Genomic DNA, 21895 nt, shown 5'->3' on the forward strand with positions numbered 1-21895 from the left:
AGCGGGTTTGACCAAATTAACCATTTGAATTAATATTTTTTAATTATTTCATAAAAATAAAAAACAATCGTTAAAAACACATAAAATGATAGATAATTCAACTTTAAAAATGTATTTGACACAACCCTAGCTTTGATTCTCAAACACTTTCTTTGTTTTTCCTCTCTTCACGACAAACGATGAACGACGAACTCTAGGCGCAGCTAGAGTTCGTGAACAGTTATGGAGCCTTCTTTGTACACAACAAAAACAAAACATCAATGCACTTTTCAGCACACACGATCCACACGACACCAATAACTCATACTTTAATCTACCCTAACTCAATCACAATATCTGTAGTCATATTTGAGGACCACAACCAAACAACAAACAATATTCGATATGTTCCCCCAAAAAATTACTAAGAAATCCGTCACATACGTTAATCGACCCAACAGACCTAACCCTAATAAATAAAACATCGTACATTTCTCATAACCCCAACCATATTCAATAAAAAATCAGAAACAGAGATAAAAATTTTACCTTCACGGGTCGAACGCGGCTGATTTTTAGGCGGGCTCGTACAGGGAGGGTTTTGAGGCGGCGGGTTGCGGAGGGTTTTGAGGCGACGGGGTTGGGGTGTATTTACAGGCGCTGTTGAAGGACCAGCACCTAAAGAAACAGTCTTCCTCCTTCGCATTCGGGTTTGGACAACGAGACCTTGGGTTTATTCGCTCTTTTTCTGGTGGTGTGCTGTTGCTAGTTCGCTGTTTCGAATAATAGGGTAGGTTTTCTGCGAAGTTTGCTTGAGAAGAAGAACGATGAGCGATGCTTCAAATTCCTTTTGTTTCTATGTGACTTTAAGTGTTGTTTGTTCGATATTGCCCAAGTGTTGTGTGTTTGATTTTGAAAAAGTTATTTTTTGTATTTGTTTTAATATATTTTCCGTATGTTGCTTCCACCTTTTGCTAATAGAAATTAAGGATTTTAATTAAGTGTAACTGATTACAATTAGTAATTTAATTTGGTCAAATTCGGATTACAAGGCAATCACCGTTATTTGTTAATGGCGCGTTAATTTTGTTAGACTGATTCGGTCCGAGTTCATTTGTGGGGGACTCAACAATTAAAAAGATAATGTTCTGGATTAAATTCGTAAACGAACATATATTTGAGATCACATTTGACATTTACTGTTAAAGTATTGAACATAATGTGTAGTATGTTACCATGTTTTCTTTCTATTGTATGATAAAATGTTCCATATATAGTAGCTTCAAATGAGTGAGAAGAAAAAAGTTTCCTCATAAATGTCAAAATTTTCTATTTTCGGTGGGGCTACACTAAAGGCAGTTGGATTTCTGAATATTTGAAACAATAAAAAGTAATTAAATTAAATACCTGCAAATATTAAAAGCTTGATGATTATCAACTTGTGACACACTCTTGCAGATATTGGTGGCTCTGATCCAAATACTGTTCCCACAGAGGCTTATATCTGCCGATACTCAGCTTCAGCCACGGCTTCATGTTCCCGTTAAAGTGAACAACAGCGGCAGTCTCAATTAACCGGCTATCAATAGTCAGGTCGTAGCCCAACCCCAACACGTGCCATCTCCGGTCAAGTGGCTCAGTCAGTCCATAGAAAGCCAGGAGCCCCGGAGGGAGAGTGCCGAGCTTCCAAAGTGACCGATCGATGTTCCTTTCCTGCCAGAAATGATATTTTGAAGTTACATTCTCCTTTCTCCAACCAACCAAATCGAAAACGTTCATGCCAAACGCCCATCCACAGGCTTGTGGATCAAATTTGGCGCTGATGAGTGGATTTGAGAAATTGAGATATCTGTAGTATCGGTGGAAGGCTTCCAGGCATGTCTCGACAGCACCATTCACATTCCCGTGCAAATCCAGCGAGAAGAGAGGTGTCAAGTCCTTCTGAACCACAACATCGTCATCGAGAAAAACTACCTTCTCCAACTGAGGATAAATCTCCGGGATGTAGAAACGAAGATGATTCAACAGAAAGAGGTACTTTGGGTTACGGAACTTGTGTTCAACTTCGATATCTGGTGAAGCATCAAGTAGTTGTTTCAAAACAGGCGCATACGACGCATTCAACCAAGTGAAATCTTCAACGCTTTGGACTTCTATGGCAGCCCCTTTAAAATCATTACCAAGAAACCAAGCCTGCATTGCCCCATACTTCACCCCATTCGTGACGATATGGAAAACGAGCTGCTTGGGGTGTTCAGCATTTGAAATGGTGGAATTGACAACAACTGAAACAGCCAGAAGGTTATCGGAGAATATACAAAAATGGTAGAGGTTATTATCCACTAGTCGGGGCGAGTTTCTACTCTCATTTGCAAGCTCCTCTATCGACTTGTTCTGAAGCCAGTTGGTCGTGAGCTTAATGTCGATGCACTGAAGGTTCTTGGGTATTGATTCGGCTGCTAACTCTCCAAAAATGGTGCTCTGAACAGTAGCAGCATTAGCACGCTCTTCAAGAGCTTGAATATGGGATTTCATTGTCATCATTGTGGTTGCAACATCATAATGAGCGTCTTGCGCCTTGAAAATAAGGGTTGACAAACTTCTAATAATCGGTTCCGCTTCTTCAAGAGATATGGCCTCCTCTCTCTTTGCAGCCTTGGAGAGCAACAATTGACAACTTCGTATTTTTGTACTCAGTTCCCAAGCAAGGTGGAGATTATTATGTTCCTTTGCAATAATAACATAAGCTTTGGCAAGGGTCATTTGCTCTGCTAATTGTCTGGCATATGATCTTGCACTCAATATTTCTTCAGTAAAATTTCGGTTCGTATGAACAACCCTGTCAATTCGTGGGTTTATCTCCTGGAAAAGGCAGTAATAAATATTCTTATAAAAGTCAGGGCATTCTCTCACAGCAAGATTAGTGAAAAACTGCTTTAAGACAGAACTGTATCATCAAAGTCCACAAAATTGCCTTTTCAATTCTGATAACGATAAAGGAAATTCAGGCGCTATACATTGAGCTGTATGGTTGAGTCAATCCAAAAATTCCACCCTTATTTGCTTAGTAATCTATTGTTGAAACTTCACTTAATATATACGGACAGTTGGAACTGAAAAGATCATAGCTTTGGTTGCTGCCTCAAAAGCAGCATTAGCATATCGACAAAATTAAATTGCAACTTCAATTTATGAACATCACAGAATTTGCGTAATGCAGATAAAATTCTATTGAGCAGCAGACACCACATGATGAACGCCCCCCGATTAACAGTAGTACCCATCTAGCATTGACTAGTTTTCTCATAGAACATACCAAGGAAAATTAATTATAGGACTATCAGCTCAGCAGTATGACACATGATTTTCCAAAATGTAAACATAAATAAGATATAAATTTGAATGACCTTACATGGTTGCATTATACAAAAGATTTTCACTACTAGAACAATTTTCAATTTGACATCGACTTAAAACAGAATGGTGCCCTACCTATTTCATATCTAATTCCAAAGCCCTAAAGTAGAAACTCGAAGAATATTGAAGGACGTCCGAAGGTAATAGCACAACTCACAAACCAATTGAATATTACTCTCTGATCTAGAAGCTAGAAGCTCAAAAAAGAGAGACGGTAATCTTGTATTACTAAATGACTTCACCTTCCGCCAAAGATCACTCATTTCAATAAACAATGTTTAGTGGTATTATCTGAACAGTGTTCAGTTTTCTATTTTCCAGAGAAACACTCAGTTGCGGCCCAGCCAGGTAAAGGTCATAAATCAGGCAGAGGTTTGCCAAAAGATCTGTCTAGCTTACCTCACTGCATAGGTTGGAGCACAGACCTAAAATACTAGTACCACATAGAGCCATGAGGTACGATCCTCATCTCGATGATTATGCTGAACAACAAACAGAGCAAAACCTGCAATCAAGAACAATAGAAGCAGCGCCCAGATCCACCACGAAAACCTCCTCCGAACCGGGCGCCGAAGGTCGGCCGCCCGACGGCGCATCTCTCAAAGAAGCAGCTAAATCAAGATCCCACCAATCAATTTCCCTCAAAATCAACGACTCCACGCAAAACAAAACACGAGCGGCCCCTCCCAAATGCAGTACTCTGCAATTTCAATTCGTGGGTCTCGGTGATTCTGTATATATTTGGGTCCCAATTAGAGAAAATTGTTTTTCACTCACACATGAATGCCAGCTTTGTTTACTGAGGGTGAGTGAGTGTGCAAACAAGGTGAGTTGGCATTTCTAGTTTTGTTCATCAACCAAAAAAAGGGATCGATTTTGGGTAAATCAAATGAAGATTAGATGGAGGGATTCGCAGAGAGTGTAGAAATTCCCACAAAGTCTTCACCTTTGGATTTCATCATTTTTTCGTGTTGTATTTCTTGATATTTGAAGAAGATGGTAATAATACTGCATAAAACTGAAAATGATGTTAAAATGGATATTATAAATATATTCTGTAATTGCAAGTTGAAATATGAGAACTTTAAACAATCATATTTTGTAAATGTTGGAAAGTTTTAATGAAATGTCGGCAAAAATTAAATGTGAAATCACATGGCAAGGTTAAACTAAAGTACATCTCTCTCTCCTAATAACGTTTTATTATTTGTACCAAAAGAAAAAGTGCTTTCCTTTATTAAATTAACTTAATTAATAATTTGAAAATAATGGTGTTAAAGATTATGAGCATCTGCATCTTACGATTCAAAATTATTATAATTGGAATTAGACGATTCAAAAATATTATAATTGAAGCCAATAAGGGCGGTTATGCTTTGATAACGCCTAGTTATGTTTTAATCTTGCATCACTCTATATGTAGATCGAGTATAGTGCATAGGATATAGAGAGTGTGTAGAGAATGAATTCAATCGAAATCCATAGGTTGACTCGGGTAGCCGGCAATGCAATATAGTTTGAGTTGCAAATTTATAAGTCCCCAAAAAAATCCCAACTAGAATAACACTTACTAAATGGCTCGCAATTCGATAGGATTGGCTCAAAAATAGTTCTATGTACAAAAATGTTCGAGGCAATGTATGATGATGGTTATTGATTGTCTCCTTAGCCTTGTTGAGACTTTTGACAATTTCATACTTCATTTTGTGATCATTATACAAGTTTCAACTTCTCTGAATTTGGATAATTTATTATCCAATAGGTCTCAGAGGTTTGATGAGATGAAGAAATTTGTTAAGAACTTAAGCAAGAAGCCAAAAGTTCTTGTGATGCTTTGTGGTAATTAGATATCCACCACATTTCTTGCTTTTCCTCACAGCAACTGTCATGCAATTAGCATTTTGGAAGCAATAATCTACAACATTGCTCTGAGTTGCCTTTCTCATCCAAATCCACAGGTGCCAAAATGGCTCGTTTCGTCGTCCCAAAATGAGCAACGAGACCCTCAATTGTTCCGCTGCTTCAACAATTACCGCTCCCTTCTCCTTTCCTTGTCGAATAATGATATCAACGTGCACCTCGGGTCTTCTTAGTTGGCACATATTTTTTGTGGCTTGAAGTAGATGATACACCCTTTGATCCATTTCCCTATCTGAAAATGGTATAATATTTGTTATGATAGTTAGAAAGTGTGACAATTGTTGATTGTGCAGGGGAATTAAGTACCTTTGGTGGCATTGGCAACATGTAAGAGAATGATCATACCACGGTTTTGAGCCGTGTGTGAAAGCAGCCACTCGAGAGCACCTTGCGTTTCGTGGCTAGAATCAACCACAACCATGACTCTGTTGCTGGATTCGGACTCTGGCATGTACTTGTTAATACTCAAGTCGAGGATCTCGTGGGATAGGAGGTGGTCGGATTCCTCTTCGGCTCTTGTGAGATTAGCATCTTGGTCGTAGTGTTGAAAAGGCATGCGGACGTGGATGCCAACGAGAGCTGCAGCACGGCTCATACACGAGCCCGACATCCTCGTCTTGTTTTGGAGGTGAGTAAGAATCGAATGTGTGTGTGTTTGAAAATGCCCTTGCTTTATATATTATATACACTACTAAGCTAGATAGTTTGTGGAGAAATTGTACATTAAAATTAGAATGGTGATGTGTTGATTAGTTTTGTTTCTTTGTCCTTTTTTTCATAGGCTGGTGGTTGTGGAAATAATTAGTGTTGAAAAACATACACATAGAGAGATTAGCACTGTCGGCGGACTTCTACTTCAATTTGCTCTAAGCTATGGGGTTGGGCCAACAGAGCCGAAGCCGGAACACCGCTTCTATGGTACTCACGGCCACTCCTCGACGAGCTGCACAATCTCCCATTTTTTAGATTTTAATCAAATGTTATCGTTACAAATATTTGAATTAGGCTAATTCATATAGAATATGCGTGCAACTAGGTTTGGTATGCTGGCATGAGTTGGCCAAATTCATACCATGTATTCAGGGGCGTAGCTGCATGAAGGGGATAAGGGGCATTTGCCCCTCCTCAACATACTTTTTTTTTTTTTTTATCATTTTGTTTTATAATTTTTCAATTTTTTCAATTTCCTTTATAAATGCCCCATTATAAATTCTTAAAATTTCTTTACATAAATATTTTTGCCCCTTCTGAATTGAATTCTATGTATTTCAAACCTACGCACAACCGTGAACTGATAGAATGTGTAAAAAGATTACAAAACTCAGTATAATTATAGTCCCAATTATATTTTTAATTTACTCGAGTCAAATTCGACTATATTTTAATTTTAGATGGTCTTGTTACGCTACTAGTCTCCAACTAATGGACACTAATTGCCCCATATAAAATCACCCGACCATCATTTTCTTATTTTGATGCCTTTATTGAAGGAAGTAATGTTAATCTATTAGTAGTATTATATAAAAAAACCTATCATTAATCAAGTAAAACAAGTTATCATTAATAATTTTATCTCTATTATATATCCCTAGCTATCCATTTTCATTGGATGCCAACTGAGTTATTGAAAGATATATATTCTTCTAGAAGACCAAGAATGAAGACAACTAGCAAGTATTATGAAATTTCTATGCCATGATTGACGACTCCTTAATTGGTAATTGATCATTACAAGACAACATGTTATAGGACTTCAAACGACTGGTTTTATATATGTCCCCTATGTCATGTTCTCACATATAGTCGTCTTAGCCATAATTTAATCATTTAATGTAGTGAATATGACACAAGAAGCATGCGTCCAAAAATATTACTCCATCCGTCCGGCACTAAGAGTCTCATTTGAATTCGATATGGGTTTTAAAAAATATAAAAGAAAGAGGATTGAAAAAGACAGTGAAATATGATATCCATTTATAAAATGAGTAGCATAAATTAGTGGAATATGAGATTTAATTTACTATTTATAATAAAAGTTAATTAAGACTTCTAATTGCTGGCGGATTAAAATATAGACGGGAATTCCTAATGGCGGACGTATGAGTAGTAATTAGTAAATAAAGATAAGATATGGTTCAAGAGTAAATTGCAAAATGTATTGTTACATTGCAAAGACGTATTGTAATTTGTATACACATATACGGATAAATCAGGAATGGCGCGTGTGTCGAAGTCAATACACAACAATTATGTGAATATAAACTAGAATGGAAATTGGATTTAATATATTAAAAGAATTAAGTGGCTGTCAATCTATCAACTATTAGTAGAATTAAACTTTTTGATAATATATAAAATTAGTGTTCAAAATACATGAATTTCCATGTATTCTAAAATATCCCACACAAACTTTGGTTGAGCTAAAATGACGTGACATTAGAAGTTCATAATATGTGGCATTGGAATAGATAAAAGATGAAGTTAGTGAAAAAAATTGTTTGATATATGAGAGAGAAGACAAAGTGAATGAGTAAGGTGAAGAAGTAAAGTGGAAAATAAAATTATAAGCACTTATTTTAAAAATTTAATAGTCACTTACTATATGTATTTTAATCTGTAGAAAAGTCAACATTTTTAATCTTTTCTCCCAATAAGTTGCGTGATAAACGGTAATATTATATTAGCAAGTACTCCCTCCGTTACTAATTATAAAAAAAATTATTGTCCCAAATTATAGTCTCTCATCCCATTTCCTTTGCAAAAATGGTTTTTTAAGTAACTACAAAAAATGACAAACTGTTATATGTAACTTTGCTTATTCTTTCTCAATTACAATAGTAAATTTTTACAGATTTTTTATATTCCCTACAGTTATTAGGGATAAAAAGTATAAATTTAGCAAAAAGATATTGACGAAATATTACATCTTTTGTCAGGAAATATTGCCGAAACCACTTTCCATTTAATATGTAAAACCAAAATCTGCTATTACTTCTCTCTCCATTCTTCAAAGTTCAAACAGTAGTTGATGAATGTAAAACTAAAAAAACACCATCCTATGTTGCAATTTTAAATTTCTTCTATATCAATACAGACAATAGTCACGATACTCTTTATAAATAGCACCAACACATACAAAAATGTACAGTAAATAACAAGACATCTATATTGTAGCAGTCCATATACATGGTTAAAGAGAGAACTGATCCATTATCATTCCTTAATAAGGTACACACATTAGTTTCCAAAAACACATATATTACCATATATGAGCAATATTCATCACATGATACTAACTTATTCATGCAGCAAAACTATGTTCACTTCTCTCTCCTCTCCAAAATACAAATGTTCTTTTTAGTAATATCTAACTACACAATATATACATATATAATAGTTATATACAGCCAAGTCAATATTATACATGGTCGATATATGTTATATAATGATGGATCTATGAAACAAAACTTGTGGGGTTCGATACAGAAATGAACCCCAGCCCCAAATAGTTGGATAGAGATGTCATACCCTAGAGTCAGCGGAAGCTCCAAAAGCTGAAGTTATTGGAGATTTCCGGCCTCATGGGCTCCCGACCCCATCTAGATCCGTCATCGTATATATATAGTTAGATCTGTCCGTTTTGCCCTTGCATGTGGATGTGGTGACAAGGTTCACTTTGACCAACGTCGCCCTCGTTCTCATACGATTCACTGCATACACACACACACACATTATAGTTAAACATATACTAATAGTAAGAAAATGAAGAAATAAAATACAAGGAATTAATTAATTAACCTTGTGTTTAAAGAGTCAAGACACAGCGTAATCCTGTAGTGATTTTGGGCTTCAAATGGTGGAGTTGATTCTTTCGCCTTCTCCTTCTCCTTCTCCTTCTCCTTCTCCTTCATCTGCTTACACCATCAATACATCAAATGCATCAATATAATTTTTAAGTTTTCAGCTGAGAAACAAAGAATGTCTAATTTTCAACAATATTATTGCATTAGGATGTACTCCTAGAAAGTTTGGCATAAATTACCTTTGCTGAAAGCAAGTTGTTTTGCTCCTGCAATGCCTTGTCCTGACACAATTTTGTGTGGATGTGAGCAGTCATCGAAATTGATATATATGCAGCTCTTGAGTCTCAATTTTCATATTGAATTTATATGGATACATAGTAACATAAGGTCTTTATATTAGGGTATGTTGCCACAGAAACTAATAGTATGAAGTTTGTTTAACTTGCAACCCTACAAAATAGCCAATTACTATATCATAATTTTGACATTTGTCTCAATTGTCCCATTAATTAGATTTGGAGGAAAATTATTTAGAAACCAAAATACTTTACTCTAAGACTAATCTTATATTATTCTATAATTTTTATACTAAAATCAAGGACTTTGTGAGTGATATACAAACTTGCAAAAGAATTATCAATCTACATCATACACAATTTCCTCCAAACACAGATAAATGGGACGATTGAGAAAAATGTCAAAATTATGATATATTGTAATAATGGACTATTTTTTTAAAGTTACGAGATTGACCAAAATTCAACTAAACTTCATAATTTTTCCATCAATTTGCCCATTAGATTAATTGCAAATGATACGCATTCTCCAACACCAACACAAACACCATATATCAAAGTAAAGTAGTGGTATTTTAATTTCAAAATCTCCAACACCAACACCAACACCAAAGAGTATAACAATAGCAAATCCTTTTCATTTATATTTGCAATTTCTATTAACTTCAATCAAACTTTTGTACATACAGAAGTCCAAGTAGTGCACACATTTCTACACAATTCTTATAAACTTCTAAGTTACTCTTGGACTTTGGGGAATTACATTCATGAATACACAGTATTATCTCTCTCTCCACACACACATTTTTCATGTATTTTCCATGTTTAGTTTTCTAATGCTTTAGTTTCTATGCCCATAAAAGTTCAGATAACCAACAGAATATGTAGTTCACTAAACTATCAATGATCAAATATGGAAATGTCAATAATGAGCATACATATCATGAATAAAAATGCTACAGTACTACATATGAAGAAGCTATATCTATTATTTTAGACACAAAGCATAGAATATTCTTAAGATTATTGATTAAGCCCTCACCTTCTTATGCATCATTGAAATGGACTCATTCATGAGATGGTTCTGCCAGAAAGAAATTCCCAATATCAAATACTTAAAAAAAATATTTACGTTCATTAGAAATTCGAGTGGCCATAGATTACAAGAGCTTAATTACCTTTTGAGACCTAAGTTTTTTCAAAGAAGCATCAAGTTGATGCTCAAAGTTCTGCAACTCCTTCATACTCAGACATTCCAAGTTGTCTCCTGATAAATTCCTACTTACACTAAATGTCATTAAATTCTTGTGTTGAAGACTTGAAGACAAATCAAAAGCAGACTGAGTCATCTATTACATCATTGTGCAATATCTCCTATCACATTTATGAATGATTACCAGATTCACCACATGATAAGAGACATAGAAGTATTTGTTTGTTTATGGAAAATTTTCATTTTTCAGTACATTCAAATAATACCGTACTAATCATTTTTGTGGATTTCTATAGCCAAAATTTGGTAGCTTTCTAAAATTTATTGGCATGTGGTAATTATCTATAGTGAGAGATACTGCAAAATAAGAACAAACACTAACTTGATTATCATATATATATACCTGTTATTCTTTTGCAAGACCTCCACTCTAGTCTTAAGCTTACCAAGTTCTACATTCCAGCTTCCCTGCTCAATATTACTCGTCTTAGTCAAAACTCAATAGAGTTTATATCCATATTTGCTATAACACTGAAATACAAGGTTAATACCATCTTTATAAATATATACTACATAGTATTGGTCCTTATAACCACAATCTTTGACCGAAATTTGATATTTCTCACAAACTTGAAATTTGGTTGCAAAATCATGAACTTAGGCTTTGTAGTGAATTTCTCACGAATTTAGAGTTTTCTTCAATGGAAATTTACTTCAAGACCTAAGTTCATGATTTTTGTAACTAAATCTTAGGTTCATGAGAAATACCAAATTAGGTCAAAGTTTGTGATTTTAGGGCTAGTAACCTTTTTTAATATTTATTCTTATCATTTACCACACAAAGTTTCATATTTAAAGGATATTCAGTTCAAATTTTTCTCATATTAAGCTAAATGTGTATAGTTTAATATTTTATGTACTTTATCAAAAGATACTAGATCCAAATAATCTCATATTTGCGTCTAATTAATACCCCTATTGGCTATTACTTGACATATGGATTACTAATATTCAGTATATGTCAAATATGAGACTTAATAATGTTAGTACTTGGGAATTGAAGAACACTGTTTGACTTTAGTACTGTAAAATTATAAACTTTCATGAACAAAAATTGATCATAACATAGACACAAGTCTTCCCGCAATAGTTCGTAATATTGAGTTCATGATTTTTGCTAATAAATTCACAGAAAATATCAAATTTTGGCCATGGTTTTTAGGTTTTGATACAACTTTTCAAGCATTACAACTCCACCATCTAACTTGTTTCTTTGTTTATGATTGTTATTACAACGTCGTTTTAGATTTACTGATAAAATGAAATAGATTTATCAATCTAAAAACTGAGGAATATTGTAATTGCAATTGAAGATTATAATAATAATCATAACAATATAAGGTGTTCATGAATTTATAATGTTTCAGAAATCCTGTAAGAGTGATAAAGTCAGATAAATATTGGATTTTTTTTACAATAAAGCTGTAATAATAATATGTACTATTACTAGTCTACTATTGATAATACGTACAGGAGATTGAAGATCAGGTGGCTTCCGCTCATCAGCAGACGAACATCTTTTATAACGGTCGAGGATTCTTTCCATGCTGCAAATTCGACCAACGTATTTAAGACAAACATCAAAACAAATACTTCAAACAATATGTTTAGTAAAAAAAATAAAATTAAAAGGTGAAATCAAGTTTATACTCACTCGTTTATAAAACTATCAGCTATATTTTCTGAAAATATGAGTTTGCATGATTGTGGCAAGGAATAGAAGATATGGAAACAAAATATTTATACAGAAATTAAAAATGTCAAGACAAGTTCTGTTTGATATAAAAAAATCATGTACAAAAAATTCACAATAAGTACATAGGTTCAAATCTCATTATGGCAACTCATTCTTAAATTTCTTGTACATGTAATTTATTGTATTTATGCATTTGTAATTCGTATTTATGTGTCATTTTCAATTCTCATGTTAAATATAATGGGGAAGATGAAGTCAAGTGAATGGCCCTGAATTTGTGTGTAGTTTAAGGGTTATGATATATTTATGTGGATTAAAATGGGCTTGGCCTCACCTGGGCTTGTGCGTCATTATATGACCAATAGGCTTGATTAATTAGCCCAAATTTGGGCCACTAAATTAATTAACTGGTTTGGATAATGGATTTAATTCATTGACTCGATCATATATAAATCATTGTATTTCACTAAATATGAGGACAAAATTATACTAGTACTGAAAGCAAACAATAGAGTCAAATGTACATGTACATTTTCTTGAAAAATAAGTGAATGATAATCATTGTCCTTAGTCCTTACATAAGAAAATCATTTACTTTTAAAAATATGAAGCAGCCATAGTAAATTTTAATTTTGTTATGATATGTTTAAGTGTATATTTTCATTATTAAAGCTGTGTATATATTTTCAGTAAATAATAATATTAAATACATAAATATACTACTAATAATCAAATTTCATTATGATATTATTGGTTTAAACTTTAAAGTATTGTATGTAACTGATTTTTAAATAAATAATGAGGAAATATAACTTCAGTTCAAGTTTGAGTTAAATGGTGAAACTGAAGTTCGATTTGCTAAAATTGAAGATATTTTGAGTTATTTTCCTATAAAGTACATAAACAGGAGAGATATTTATATTTCCTGAATAATATATCCATAAAAGTGGGGAAAGGGGATGAATATGAAGAGAAACAGTATGAGTTTCAGATCCAATAAAGTTATGTGGTAAAAAGCCACAAAAATCTGAAGAATCGGTCGTATATCCGTAGCGACAATTTTTTCATTAGCTATTTATAGCTATTTGATTTACTTTCAAAAATGGTGAAACAAAAATTCACCGAATTTGGAATGAAATCAGTTTTCGCACAACAAAAGTTTTGGGGAAAAAAAGCCAGTCGGATTAATTTAATCCAAAAAAGTGTAAAAGGAGAGAAAAATCCGTTGAGTCAACCTCCACCTTCATCACGTAATCATGCGAACCAGAAGAGAGAGGAGGAGGAGAGAGAAAGTGAAGGAATAGGTTACCAGGAATCAGTAGCGTATTCAGAAAGCTTTCCTTTGGAGGAGAAGATCATCAATCCGACATCGGCGTCGCAGAGCACGGAAATCTCGTGAGCTTTCTTCAGTAGACCCGATCGCCTCTTGGAAAAGGTGACCTGCTGGTTCACCTTGTTCTCGATTCTCTTGAGCTCCACTTTCCCCCTCCCCATCTCTCTGTGTATGTCTCGATATGAGATCTAGCTAGGGTATGGTAGTAGGGCTCGCCATTTATGGTACGGATGCAGGGGTGTGTTTGGGTATACACGCGCGGCGGAGGCACGCATTGTGTGTGTGTATTTATAGAGAGAGAAAGTGAGGGAATGGGAAAAGCAGGGCGCATCCGGTGTGTGATGCGTTTTCTGCGTTTGATTGGTGGACGTAAATAGTGGGACTACAAGGACGAATATTTCCCTTTCTTTCTTTCTTTGTTTACTGAAAACACAACTGTTGCTTCCCTTCACTTTTTCTTCCTTTTCTTTTTGTAGGTCTCGTGAACCATGCATATTCATATTGTAAATACTTCACTTACATTACTCTCCCATTTTATTTTTCGATAATGCTTTCTCGCTACTTTTTTGGTGACTCTCAACCTTCACATTTTGTGATACTAAAAAATTAACGTCTTACCAACTATATTGCACCGTGATGTCGTTAATATAATAGCAGTGTTCATGCTAGTTTTATTTAAATAATCCATAATGACATTCTTGTGATGATTTAAACTTTAATGGCATGTTTGGTTGGGGTGATAACTCATCTAGAGATAGAAATCCATAAACAAATATGGTCTTAGTCTGTTGATCAATGCTAGAGTGTAACTGCTGAGGACTACGGATGTTATGAGCGTGCTACTCATGGACGAGCGTGTTGGAGTTGGACCTGGACACGGCTCACGTCTAGGTTCATTCATGAGATGTATTTGGATGACCCGAGCATTGTTAATTTGGTAGTCCAAAAAGATTAAGCTTAACTTGGATAAAGCTCAAGCTCCAAGCCCAAAGAACAGCCAAAAATCAATTGGAGGCGGGCGACGCACACGTGTTGACTTTACAACCCATTTTTAAATAGTGTGTGACCGGGCCTAGATTCCAACATGTTGTACTTCACTTATTTTAATTTCGCATTTTAATTTTTGATAATTATTTCTCATTACTTCTGTAGTGACTCAATCCATCACATTTTGGATAATAAAGTACATGTTTTACAAATTAAATTGTACTTCGATGTCGTCTAAATAATATTCCTTCAGTTCCCAAAGAATATGCATTTTGGATTCAACACAGATTTTAATGTAATATTGGTAAAGTAAGAGAGGGGTAGAGAGAAAAATTAATTAAAATATTGTTAGTGGAGAATGAGTCTCATCTAATATAAAAGTCTTTTCAAAATTAGAAAATATATATTCTTGCGGGACAGACTATGAAAGGGTGCATATTCTTATAGAAGATTTTGGTTTGATAAAAAAGAATATGCACTTTGGTTTCGACATGTATTTTAATATAATATAGATTAAGGTCGAAAGTCTCCCAACGGGTAGTAGAGTTTGAATCCATGACCCCAAGGTCATCACAGCTCCGCGCTGCCAATTACACTACAATCTGTTGGTTAATGATTGTTTTATTTAAACTAAATTTTGTGTTTTAAGTTGAATTGTTTGGTTGGCTTGTCAGTACTTTTTTTCTCTTGTTTAGATAAGATCATCAATAATGATTTTTCATTTATTTAATTCTATGATAATTCAAACTTTTAATTTAGAGTGAACTTCAAAAATGGTCCCTGGACTATGGGTTTATCTCGAAAATGGTCCCTGGACTTTAAAAATATCACCAGTAGTCCCTGGACTAAGGGTTAATATCAAAAACGGTATTTTGAGACGAAAATGCCCTTTTGAGGGGTTTTGAGGGGTTTGGGCAATTTGGTCTTTTTACACTTTTAACATTTTAAATCTGATATTATTTTAGTTATGTACTAAATCTGATATTATTTCAAAATTATCATTTTTCTTCCCTTTTGTCATCCTTCACTTTGTTTCTTTATTTCAATATTAGATTTAATTTTACAAAATTAAATTTTAAATTTCAATTTTTAAATATCAATAAATTTTTTTAATTAAAACTATTAATTCATGGAAACTATAAATATTGATTAAAACTATTAATTTTTGTTATTTAATATAATATTAAGCTGAATTGAAGAAGTACAGAAAAATAATATTAATCGTGATGAAAAATAAGAGCTATTCTATTTAGCCTTCGTTCGGTTGTTATAATTGCTTGTGATTGAATATTATGAAGTCGACTAAAAATTTTGTATAGGAGTATTTTTGTTGAAATTTTCTAGTCATTTTGATTGATTGTTTTCAAATTAATAAATGAAAATTATATTAGTCTTACATTAGACGCATATTTATTTCAGAATAAATCGTGTTATATTGTCTACTTATGATTAAAACTATTAAATATTGATTAAAACTAAGACGTTGTTATATCTTATTGATTAAATATTAGACACTATCAAATAATGATTATGACTAATAATTTTTGTTATTTAATAATTTTTATAATTAAAAAAATTTATTGATATTTAAAACTTGAAATTTAAAATTTAATTTTGTAAAATTAAATCTAATATTGAAATAAAGAAACTAAGTGAAGGATGACAAAAGGGAAGAAGAATGATAATTTTGAAATAATATCAGATTTAGTACATAACTAAAATAATATCAGATTTAAAATGTTAAAAGTGTAAAAAGACCAAATTGCCCAAACCCCCAAAACCCCTCAAAAGGGCATTTTCGTCTCAAAATATCGTTTTTGATATTAACCCTTAGTCCAGGGACTACTGGTGATATTTTTAAAGTCCAGGGACCATTTTCGAGATAAACCCATAGTCCAGGGACCATTTTTGAAGTTCACTCTTTAATTTATTGACTGGAGATGGACGTCTTATTAATGAAATTACGCTTCTCTAATCTTACTTTCCATTGAGATATGAGATTTAGAATATTAAATCATATATTGGTTTTATTTGTGTGGCATGTTGCATTTTGTTTAAAATCTGTTTTCTTAGTGCGAGAATCTTTTACATTTTAGTGTTGTTTAGTAAGAGATTAAGCGTTTGTGTCTAAACGATAATTTATTCGCTAAACATCAGCTCATTCTTTAATTATAACTGGTTATAGTGATAACACTACACAAGTTGTAAAATCTGTCTTTCTTTGACCATTTCAAAGTATTTAATGAAAAGATAAGGTTTGTAAGGGTATTCAGAATTCCTTGTTGATCTTTTTATTGACACTACTACTATCATGAGTTTGTAATAAAAATGTAACACAATTAATAGTCAGTAGTATTTGATATTCTGTCTTTTCCATAGTAATGAAATTATTTCTATTTTGGTACATTTCATAGTAATGAAGTAATTTTTATTTTTAGTAAAAATCAATATATTTCTTCTCATTTACTTTACTACTCCCTCTGTCCATAGTTTGTTTCACTTTGATCGGTACGAGTTTTAAAAAATGTAATGAAAAGTGAGTTGAAAAAGTTAGTGGAATGTGAGTCTTACTTTAATTATATTAGTTTTATAAAAAAATGTGAGTACGAATGAATTAGTAGAATATGGGGTCCACTACCAAAAATGGTAAAAAGTGAAATAAGACAAACTATGTGGAACAGACCAAAATAAAAAAATGGGACAAACTATCTGGAATGGAGGGAGTATCTCTTACTTTATTTTCTCCCCATCTCACTATCTTTTTTCATTTTCTACTTTATTCTTCCTTTATTTAACTCATCTAACACAATTTTTCTTAATCTCCATACCGGAAAGAAATGCCTCCACTAGTATGGGACGGAGGGAGTATAAAATAAGACACCAATTTTAAATTTTTTAGAGCATCATTAACCCCAGCCCGAATCCAAGCCCCAAGTCCCTTCCACGTCATCATTCCTCTAATTTTCTGCGCCAGGCCACAACTCCTATAACCCTGCAAGCCCCATCCAAACCTCAACTATTAAATTGCACTATTCACAAGTACAATCTATTTCACTCATAAAATAGAAAATGTTGAATAATAAAAACACGAAAAATTCATTGTTTTGGGTGTTTATAAAAAATTACAAACCCTAGAAATAAAAAATTAAAAATCCTTAAAAATAAAAATTACAAATTCCAGAAAAAAAAACAAATAAATAGAGAGAATAGAGAGCTAGAAATTATTGGAAAAATGTTGAAGAAATGGTATATAAATAGGCAAAAATAAAATCAAAATTAAAAAAAAAAAATAAAAATTGGATAGGGGTTCCAGATCCGGCCTGAACACCCATAACCGTAGGTCGGGCCGCAACTAGGGCAGGTAATTCGGTCGGTTCGGTTAGAACCGAACCGACAACCCGGTTAACCGAGCACAAAAGTAACCGAGATTGAAGCACCGAAACCGAAACCGAATTGGCCTCGGTTCGGTTCGGTTCCTAACCGAATAGGGTCGGTTCGGTTCCGGTTAACCGAACCGGAACCGAATTATTAAAAAAATATATATATGCAGTTCATAGGTATCAATCTGCATACGAAAAATTCCCATCCTAGCCACCACCATTTGCGCTGCATTGAGTTTTTGGTATTTAAATTTGTAGAAAAAATTATGTAGGTGCTTTGTATTAGAAATTTAAAAAATAAAAACAACCTATTTAGAATATACTTAATAAAAATAAATATTAAATGTGTAATTCGGTTCTAATCGGTTCCAATCGGTTCTAACCGATTGGAACCGAACCGAACCGATAACCGAAAGACACCTTTCTTTTGGAACCGAACCGAACCGATAACCGAATTTTTCGGTTAACCGAGAAATGTGATAAACGGTTCGGTCATCGGTTAACCGACTAACCGATGACCGAACTACCTGCCCTAGCCGCAACCAAACGCATTCTGGGAGCCTCCAATGGCGAGCCGGGATGCAACCGGGCGCGGTCCCGTGACTCCCTCCCGTCCTCAGGCGCGGCTCCGGCCCCCTCCAACGCTACAGGCCGCGGGCCAGGACCCATGTCGTTAACTATGCTCTTATGCTTAATAGTTCTATTTGTTTTTTTTTCTTTCATGTTTTGATACTATTCTACGATTTTGTTCACACAATTTTCATCACCACAAAATCTTGGCTGCGCGCACCTTGCACACGACGTATAAGCCCATTGTTTATGATAGTAGTATTATTTAATTAAGGGGATCAAATATTAAGTTGTAATGAGATGGAGTCTTATTTGAACAAAACTCCTAATAAGATAGAGAGGTATATAATGCCTAAAACCAAAGGTGTCGGATTGGCGTCCTGTATGTAATGTGGCTTTTAAATTTAAATTAATTTACCCAAAAAAAAAAAACAACTTGATTCCTCGACACAAATGCTAACAAAAAGGTACACTTTTGGTGGCAGCATTGGCTACATTTCCGACAAAAAAAAAGATCGAAAAGCATCCAATGGAAAGTAAAGAATTTGAATAGCGCAGCAGTTTCCCATGTAATCTTTGATGAAGCCTGTGAAATAGATGCAGACAAACTATTAATACCTGTCAAAAATAATAGTAATGTCCAAGGAAAAAGCAATACATTTATTAATGCATATTGTTTTACTAATAAAGATAAACTAAGGACTTTTAAAAGCAATACATTTATTAATGCATATTGTTTTACTAATAAAGATAAACTAAGGACTTTTAAAAGCAGCTGGGACAGACTGATTCATTGAAATAAGAAGACAAGATTCAGATACTATCAGAGTGAGGACAAATTACTAGCTGCAACGATAAGAATGGAGCAATGAGGTTCAAAAACTAAAAACTACTCAGTAAAGTAAAGTAAAGCTGGGGTCAACAAAATATAACACGGAGTAGTGTTCAGTATAATTATCATCTTTGTGGGATATGGATACATGTACATGTTTGGGTGAGTCATCTGCATTAATATGTGTTTGGGTTATCCATATATACTGCACAACATCGGGAGAGAGAAAATGCCATGCTACATATTGTGAGCACCATACATGAGCTAGTTCTCGTCTAGTCCACATTGACATTATTTGTTTTGTTCTATAAATTCACTTTGATTCTAATGCTTGTTATTGACATCATCAATCTTACAATGCAAATTACAAAAAAAAAAAAAAAGCTCGATTTGTCTTTTTATACATTAATATGAAGTTATAGAGAAAATGAACAAATGGACCCTTTGATTGAAGCAATGCAATTATTGGGGAAGGGTTTATCTCATTCTTTCATGGTAGTTTTCAAGTTTAATGCAACAAATTAACTCAAGGGACAAGGATAATACTACACATAAATAAAATCCAAAAACAGATCATAATCAAGAGAATTAAACATTAAATGGCATGCATCAAATTCAAATATGCTAGAATCCAGATTAAAAAAAAAAAAGAAGAAGAAGAGAGAGCTCACATGTAGGAGTTCAAACCAATCTCTCCCCGAAATTCTGATGTTCCCACAAAGAAAAGGCTAGGAGCTTAATAAGCACGCCGCCTCATCTTCTTTGGCTTCTTGACAAAACTCAATCTAATCTGTTTAAGCCGTCTCCTCTTCCTTGCCATCTTCTCAGGAAGTGTCTCCCTCTTCTTTTCCTTCTTCACCGCAGTATCCTTCTTCTTCACAAATTTCGGATCAACCTTGTATGCCTTTGGCTGCACAGCCAGCCCGCTGCTCTCGGCTTCCTTATAAAGAGCATTAGCCTTATCAAGACGTCCATGAGCACACAGCTTCCCCATCAACAAGTCGTAACTTTTAATACCCGGCTTGCGTCCGTCCTCCTTCATCATTGCAAAAACATTCATAGCATGATCAACCCTCCCAATCCCACATAGAATCTTCAAGAACTCGTAATAAGCCTTGGTATCCAGAGCATCCCCGAACCCAGCGGACTTCATCCTATCAATCATCTCATCCCCTTCCCCAATCCGTGCAGCCTGATACAAGCTCTTGATCAACACAAGGAACGTAGCCTCATTAGGGTAACACCCCCGCATCCCCATACTAGAGAACAGTTCTAATGCAACTGAGGTCTTCCTAATCTTGCAGTAATTAGTAATAAGCACATTAAACGTCTCCACATCGCAAGGAACACCGTTCCTCTCCATCTCAACCAGCACGTTTCTTGACTCGCTATCGAGCCTAAAAGGATCCTTCTTCCTACAAAGCGCGCAAACACATTCTAAAATCGCGTTGTAAGCGTACGTACCTATCTCGAATCCGCCCCTCTGCATCTCACCGAGCAATCTCTTGGCTTCATCCAGCTTCCCATCCACGCACCAGCCTTCGATCAATGCATCACATATATACTCATCGGGAAAGAACTCATTTGCCAAACCCTTAACCAATTTTTCGGCATAGCTCGCGTAGCCATGGTTGCAGAGACCAGACACAATCAGCTTCAATGAATCCATATCCCTCACAAACCCATAGTCTTTCTCCATCCTCTCAAACAATGCAACGGTTTGGGAGGGCCTCCCTGCACGAACCATTCGATCAATTAGGGCTTCAAGAGACTTAACCCCAGCGACTCCAATGCCATCCACAAGAACTTCGTGGGTAGCTTTGAAATCCTTTCTCCTCCCAAAATACGCAACGAAATGGGAGTAAACCTCATCACTAGGCTCAAATCCCGGCCTTGATTTCGCCCATTTGAGGAAATCTAGCGCCATACGGCCTGCGTCAGGGGACAAATTGAGTGTAGAGAGGAGCATTGCGGGGCTAATCCGGACGTGGGAGAATGAAAGATCAAGTCTTTTTTGAAGAGGGAGGGGTTCTGAATCTGGGTTTTTCTGAAGCTCGTCGGAAAACAATTTAGCCAATGCATCTTCATCGTTTTCGGATTTTTTAGGGTTTTGATTGAAAGAATTTTCCGCTGCGGATGGGTTTCCTGTTTGTGAGGAGAAATTTCTGATGGGAAAAAACCAGTGGCGTCGGCCGGCGGAGAAGGCGTTTGAAGAGACAAATTCCGGAGGCGGACATCGAGGGGCGGGGAGGGGGTGGTGGGTGAGGGGATTGGGAGAGGTGGAGAAGCAGCGGAGGAGGAGCAGTTTGCGCAGGTGCAACGAGAGCTTCCGCATTTTTTTACTGTGTGTGGTGTGTGTGAAAGAGGACAAGGTTTTGGGGGGTTTTGAGGGGTAGGGTATTTTTATTT

At 34.8% G+C, this 21895-nt stretch overlaps 4 protein-coding genes across 5 annotated transcripts; all 4 read right to left on the reverse strand.

Annotated features, from left to right (window-relative positions):
• Positions 1–1270: 1270 nt before the first annotated feature.
• On the reverse strand, positions 1271–3992 carry LOC125200743 (hexosyltransferase GAUT11-like). Its single transcript, XM_048098495.1, has 2 exons — positions 3837–3992; positions 1271–2841 (listed from the first exon to the last, which is right to left on the reverse strand). Exons 1-2 carry the CDS (start codon positions 3990–3992, stop codon positions 1414–1416), a joined length of 1584 nt encoding a protein of 527 aa, XP_047954452.1. The 3' UTR covers positions 1271–1413.
• Positions 3993–4982: 990 nt separating this feature from the next.
• LOC125205334 lies at positions 4983–5942 on the reverse strand. Its single transcript, XM_048104204.1, has 2 exons — positions 5623–5942; positions 4983–5548 (listed from the first exon to the last, which is right to left on the reverse strand). The coding sequence occupies exons 1-2, from the start codon at positions 5924–5926 to the stop codon at positions 5199–5201; spliced, it is 654 nt and encodes a 217-aa protein (XP_047960161.1). The 5' UTR covers positions 5927–5942; the 3' UTR covers positions 4983–5198.
• A 2522-nt stretch (positions 5943–8464) lies between these two features.
• On the reverse strand, positions 8465–14045 carry LOC125205320 (truncated transcription factor CAULIFLOWER A-like). 2 transcript variants are annotated; one of them, XM_048104184.1, is made up of 8 exons: positions 13694–14045; positions 12160–12235; positions 11032–11096; positions 10594–10702; positions 10458–10499; positions 9359–9400; positions 9115–9227; positions 8465–9026 (listed from the first exon to the last, which is right to left on the reverse strand). In XM_048104184.1, the coding sequence occupies exons 1-8, from the start codon at positions 13876–13878 to the stop codon at positions 8942–8944; spliced, it is 717 nt and encodes a 238-aa protein (XP_047960141.1). In that variant the 5' UTR covers positions 13879–14045; the 3' UTR covers positions 8465–8941. The 2 variants fall into 2 exon arrangements, with proteins under 2 accessions (XP_047960141.1, XP_047960149.1); XM_048104192.1 differs by having other exon boundaries at positions 10594–10693; positions 13694–14038.
• Positions 14046–19128: 5083 nt separating this feature from the next.
• Positions 19129–21849, reverse strand: LOC125190822 (pentatricopeptide repeat-containing protein PNM1, mitochondrial-like). Its single transcript, XM_048088255.1, has 2 exons — positions 20158–21849; positions 19129–19240 (listed from the first exon to the last, which is right to left on the reverse strand). The coding sequence occupies exon 1, from the start codon at positions 21819–21821 to the stop codon at positions 20223–20225; it is 1599 nt and encodes a 532-aa protein (XP_047944212.1). The 5' UTR covers positions 21822–21849; the 3' UTR covers positions 19129–19240; positions 20158–20222.
• Positions 21850–21895: the final 46 nt, after the last annotated feature.

The sequence above is a fragment of the Salvia hispanica genome, chromosome 1 (assembly GCF_023119035.1).
Source record: "Salvia hispanica cultivar TCC Black 2014 chromosome 1, UniMelb_Shisp_WGS_1.0, whole genome shotgun sequence".
NCBI lineage: Eukaryota > Viridiplantae > Streptophyta > Magnoliopsida > Lamiales > Lamiaceae > Salvia > Salvia hispanica.

Excerpts from the sequence above, each read along its gene's own strand:
- LOC125200743 (XM_048098495.1), bottom strand. The coding sequence starts at position 3,992 with ATGCGCCGTCGGGCGGCCGACCTTCGGCGCCCGGTTCGGAGGAGGTTT. Across the intron at positions 2,842-3,836 it reads GTACCTCATGGCTCTATGTG|GAGATAAACCCACGAATTGA; the intron begins GTACTAGTATTT and ends TGCCTTTTCCAG.
- LOC125205334 (XM_048104204.1), bottom strand. The coding sequence starts at position 5,926 with ATGTCGGGCTCGTGTATGAGCCGTGCTGCAGCTCTCGTTGGCATCCAC. Across the intron at positions 5,549-5,622 it reads TGTTGCCAATGCCACCAAAG|ATAGGGAAATGGATCAAAGG; the intron begins GTACTTAATTCC and ends TACCATTTTCAG.
- LOC125205320 (XM_048104184.1), bottom strand. The coding sequence starts at position 13,878 with ATGGGGAGGGGGAAAGTGGAGCTCAAGAGAATCGAGAACAAGGTGAAC. Across the intron at positions 10,703-11,031 it reads GTCTTGCAAAAGAATAACAG|TGTAAGTAGGAATTTATCAG; the intron begins GTATATATATAT and ends AATGACATTTAG. Across the intron at positions 10,500-10,593 it reads AAAAACTTAGGTCTCAAAAG|AACCATCTCATGAATGAGTC; the intron begins GTAATTAAGCTC and ends TCTTTCTGGCAG.
- LOC125190822 (XM_048088255.1), bottom strand. The coding sequence starts at position 21,821 with ATGCGGAAGCTCTCGTTGCACCTGCGCAAACTGCTCCTCCTCCGCTGC.